Below are 5,601 nucleotides of genomic sequence, written 5' to 3'. Positions count from 1 at the left end.
TGTGCTTTCATTTATCTGCTAATATAAACTAGTCTGAAATGACGTAGAGTGCCGTCTGCTGTTATAAAACTAGCCTAGAGCACCTTCGGCTGTTAAAAACTAGCCTAGAGTGCCATCTGCTGTTATAAACTAGCCTAGAGCGTCGTCTGCTGTTATAAACTAGCCTAGAGTGCCGTCTGCTAACCTAGAGCGGCGTCTGATGTTATAAACTAGCCTAGAGATCCGTCTGCTGGTATAAACTAGCCTAGGGCACCACCTGCTGTTAAAAACTAGCCTAGAGCGCCCTCTGCTGTTATAAAACTAGCCTAGAGAGCCGTCTGCTGGTATAAACTAGCCTAGGGCACCACCTGCTGTTATAAACTAGCCTAGAGCGCCGTCTGCTGTTATAAACTAGCCTAGAGCGCCATCTGCTAACCTAGAGCGGCGTCTGTTGTTATAAACTAGCCTAGAGCGCCATCTGCTGGTATAAACTAGCCTAGGGCACCACCTGCTGTTATAAACTAGCCTAGAGCGCCCTCTGCTGGTATAAACTAGCCTAGTGCGCCCTCTGCTGTTATAAACTAGCCTAGAGCGCCGTCTGCTGGTATAAACTAGCCTAGGGCACCACTTGCTGTTATACACTAGCATAGAGCGCCATCTGCTGTTATAAACTAGCCTAGAGCGCCATCTGCTATTATAAACTAGCCTAGAGCGCCATCTGCTAACCTAGAGCGGCGTCTGATGTTATAAACTAGCCTAGAGCGTCGTCTGCTGGTATAAACTAGCCTAGGGCACAACCTGCTGTTATGAACTAGCCTAGAGTGCCCTCTGCTGGTATAAACTTGCCTAGCGCGCCCTCTGCTGTTATAAACTAGCCTAGAGCGCCGTCTGCTGGTATAAACTAGCCTAGGGCACCACTTGCTGTTATACACTAGCATAGAGCGCCATCTGCTGTTAAAAACTAGCCTAGAGCACCACCTGCGGTTATAAACTATCATAGAGCGCCTTCTGCTGTTATAAACTAGCCTAGAGCGCCGTCTGCTGTTATAAACGAAGCTCAGAATCCATTCGCGACAGAACACTGATGCATTTACAAATTCAGAATAAAAGCATCATCGATTTCTCCAGCGATTTTCCGCCACAGCTCTAACCTGAATTGGCACAAAACCTTCTCTGACAGCAAACAAAGTCAAAATAAAAGAAAAAATAAAATAAAGCGTAAAAGTGAAGCTAAGAGGAAGACTAGTGACCGAATTGTTCACATTTGCTGTCAGAGATCATCAGCACGTAGAAGAGACTAAGAGTGAAGACAAATAACGAGTAAATATTTATATAAAGTCTGAGAGAATCTCCTCAGCCGACGATCATAAAGGTGAGCGCTCAGGATGTTTTGCTAGTTCTCTGATTAGCGCTGCACTCAGACCGGCTGTGCTTTGGGCTGTGTTTTGCTGCGTGTGTCTGCGCGGCTTAGCTGAATGAATCCGTGCACTAGCGCCGCGGCCTGCGGAAGCGTCGTCGGGTGGTAATAGTGTCCGATGACCTCACTGTATGCGGGCGGAGGACCCTGCAGGCGCCCGGCGCTGATGCCCGTGTGTGTGAGAGCGCTGTCGTACACTGTGCGGTTGGGCGGTGCGCGCACAGACTCCCGGTTGAGCTCCAGCTGCTGCTCGCGGTCCCGCAGCTGAAGCGTGCATGGCCCCTGATACGGCGGAGGTTCCTCGCCATCAGACAGAGCGATGGTCGGCGGCAGCTCGATCACTGGTGGGAGGAATGGGAAGGTAGGCTGGAAGCGGGACACACGCTCACGCTGCAGAAACGACGGCACTCTATCCGGCGCTCGAGGAGTGTAAACCTGTTGGAGAGACACACATACATAATGTACACAGACACACACAGTGAAAAGTTATTATGCATCATTTATAGTCTGAATCAATATTTACGATGTTTATTCAATCGATCTTCGTATTTATTTATCTCCACAGAGAATTTTGTCTTGGGCAATCAAGAGAGTGGATTTACAAAACATTACAGTGACAAACAACTATTATTAAATAAATAAATAAATATTAAACAACAGTTCTCCCTGGTTCTTGAATCTGATTGGCTGATAGCAGTGTGATATTCTGCAAATGACAGCACTCGACCCGCCTTTTCACCCTTGTGCATTCCTCCGCCCACATACAGCAACAAGCAGAGGACACTCTATAGTATGACAAATACTGCAGATGTTGGACAACAATGTACTTTTGAGGCTTTTTTAGGTGAGGTTGTAGTTTTAGATTGCAACTATGCAGTTTATTTATAAGGAAAGTGCCTATTTTAAATATTTATAATTTCAGAGATACAGCCTGTAATACTGAGCAGAGCAAAGACGGTTGACGTTGTCCATCCGCAAGATGGCGACAATGAGCAAAATAAGAGGAGGTAAAACAGTTGATCAAATCATTATTAAACAGGTAAATGACTTTCTAAGTCGATCTCTGTCTTGTGTATGTTGTAGTGCTGTATTTATACCCCAGTAATGGTAGTGTGTTGAGTGTGAGATGGGACTCAGATATCAGGAATGTGTGTATTTTGTGTTGGCCACTCTTTGTATAACCCTGAGTTTCTTTTGGTTGGACATCTGTTTGTTTCTAATGCGTCTCCTGTTTTCGTTCCTGCAGACTAGGTCAGTAAACAGAAAGACAGAAGAAATGCCCGCATGTGTTTAGCGTTTTTCCTTATTGCAAACACAACAGTAATCTGCTAGTGTTCGCACTGCTTTGGCTTTTTCAGGGTTAATTACTGTGATCTCCCGATTGCAACAGAGAAATACTGGGAAATCTCTGTAAACTGATGGCATTTCATGCTGTTCAGCCTTATAATCTTAACATGTGAGCAAAATGAGCGGTTCTGTCATCACTGTACACATTACGCTAGAGAATCATTCAAACACTAGCTCTACAGTGATGTTGGTGAATGAGCAGCGGTTTCTGCTGTTCTGACGTCAGCTGCAGATGTAAATGAACGGCGGACGAAAGTAGTTCTTCATACACAAGGGTTTTTAGACTCTGCGTGTTTGATTTTCATTTTATATAAACAATTATGCAGTCAAACGGTTGTATAAATACAATATAACACCGGTAGCAGTGCCATGTGGCTGTATATCAGCACTGGTGGAACACTATATATATATATATATATATATATATACCTATTCATATATATAGACATAATACATTCCACAAGACTGTAACACATTCCCCACTCATTTTCTTAAAATAATATACAGGTGTTGCTCATATTTATTATAAAACCAACTGTTCATTCTCTGCCGGAACATTGTGTATTATTATTATTATTTATTTTTACAAATAATTTATTGATATTTTGAAAAATGTATAGCATAATTTCTTGCATTTAATGTCCATAAACTGAACAGAAAGCCTACTGGTCCTTCTCTCTCTAGATTTTCCTTTTACGCTGCATGTAAACACATCCTCCTGTAAGTGTTGGGTATAATTGCAGGTAGTGATTTAGTAAAGCGTACCTCACTCATGGCACTAGAAGAGCCTGGACCATCAGAAGACCACAGACTGCCCTCCTGAAAACGAGACGGGAGACATTATACACACAGAACAACCGCAGTTCAACAGTTTATAATGCTGATGTGTTGTTGTTGTTATTGTGCTTACAAAACACTATTACTTCAACTCAAATTAACATGTCATGTTCATTTAGCCAATTTGCATTCCTTCATTCATTTTCCTTCGGTTTAGTCCCTTATTAATCAGGTCCCCACAGTGTAATGAACCACCAACTATTCCAGCACGTTTTACACATGTGATACATCTAGCACACACACACACACACACACACACACACACACACACACACTGATAAATGCATGCACGCACACACACACCGATACATGCATGCACACACACACAAAAATACACACACACACACACACACACACACACAATGTGTTTAGTCATAATGTGTTTAGTTTGGACATATTGCATGCATGTGTGTGCGCCACTAGATGTCAGGGTTTCTATAGTGCGGATTACACACCCGCACACACACGCCCGCACACACACACACTGGTGTCGTGAGTCACTGATAATGTGACCCAGCTGAAGCTAATATTAGAAGCGTTACTCCATGAGACGAACATCAGAGTGTGTGAATGAAGCCGTCAGACAGGACAGTGTGTGTGTGTGTGTGTGTGTGTGGGTGTGTATAAGTGAGTGTGAGAGTGTGTCTTAATGACAGCTGGAACAGGTGTTGTCTGTGTGTGCCTTTGTTTGTGTGTATAGTAGTGTGAACATGAGAGCATGTAAAGGTGTGTGTACAATCGACTGTGTTGCTTGTTTGTGTGTGTGTGTGTGTGTGTGTGTGTGTGTGTCTTACCGAGGGCAAGGGCAGGTGTCGTCTGCGCTCGTGTGTGTGTCTGGACATCAGAGATCGCGCTGAGAGTCTGTAGTGGTTCAGCAAACACGTGATCACCACCACCATCATCATCATCACCACCACGATCACCAGAATCTGAACAAACTCCAGCTGGGCTGAACACACACACACACACACACACACACACACACACACACACACACAGGAGACAGTGTCAATAACACTCATCTGTACAGTCAAAACTTCACTGCAGTCATGAAAACACAGCTCTGAATCCCACCAACACATGATTGAGTATAGTATAATACACACCGCTGACTGAAAGAGCTTCACACACACTCACATACACACGCACACACACTCAGATGAACTCACACATGCACACACATAAATTCACAAACACATTCTCTCTCTCACACACACACACACACACACACACACACGCACACACTAGTTAAAGCATCACAGCATCTAAATAATCATAAAGAGCCCCATTATGTTTCACAGTACAAGCACTGTGCAGATAAATCAATCAATGACTGTCTTTTACAGGACAATATTAAACCCTCAAATCAGCTCTGCACAAAGAAGTAAATCAATTAATACACGAGGGGATATCTGCAAATCAGGGATAGAGGGGACATGCTCTTTTCTATTACTGCAGTAGCATTTAACAATTAGTTTAGAGTCTTTCTTATTGAGTCCAGTGATTTGTAATCCCCTCGGGTTATAAACGTGTGCTAGGCAGGCATGAGATGATAACAGTTTTCAAGGCACACTGCGGTTTGGAAAAGTCCAGTTTTAAAACCACCAACATTCTCTGTAATAGTGTTCCTAAGGTGTGTGAAAGATGGTTTATTTGAGCAATTCCAGCGTTTTGGATGTGACTTCTGCAGTAAAAACTCAAAACATTACTTCACATAGAAAGTATATGTTAACATTATATTGAAGCATCTGTTTATATTTTCCAGAACAGCTAAACACAGAGTTATGGGATTAGAAAAAGATCAATCTGTAAACATGTTTTATACTTTAAATGAGGAAGATAAACATGCGTTATGGATGTGACAATAACAAGTCTGTGAGTTTACAGACTACAACATACTGTCACGATCACCAGCGATCATACTCCCAAGATCGCTGGATCTCACACGCATTCACATGGACTACAACTTATGGACTACAGTACATATTCAGTCATGCCACACACACACACACATACACACC

General features: G+C 43.1%; 1 protein-coding gene across 1 annotated transcript in view; it reads right to left on the bottom strand.

Annotated features, from left to right (window-relative positions):
• Positions 1-989: 989 nt before the first annotated feature.
• The window catches only part of pmepa1 (prostate transmembrane protein, androgen induced 1), a 33,891-nt gene continuing 29,279 nt past the window's right edge, over positions 990-5,601 (bottom strand). Inside the window, exons 2-4 of the mRNA XM_056460693.1 lie at positions 4,375-4,529; positions 3,509-3,562; positions 990-1,831 (exon numbers count right to left, since the gene is read on the bottom strand). Coding sequence (XP_056316668.1) covers positions 1,397-1,831; positions 3,509-3,562; positions 4,375-4,529 — 644 coding nt within the window. The 3' untranslated portion in view covers positions 990-1,396. The remainder of the gene's footprint in view (positions 1,832-3,508; positions 3,563-4,374; positions 4,530-5,601) is intronic.

The sequence above is a fragment of the Danio aesculapii genome, chromosome 6 (assembly GCF_903798145.1).
Source record: "Danio aesculapii chromosome 6, fDanAes4.1, whole genome shotgun sequence".
NCBI lineage: Eukaryota > Metazoa > Chordata > Actinopteri > Cypriniformes > Danionidae > Danio > Danio aesculapii.
Note: the sequence above shows the minus strand (reverse complement) of the source record. Positions and strands in the feature narration are given on the sequence as shown.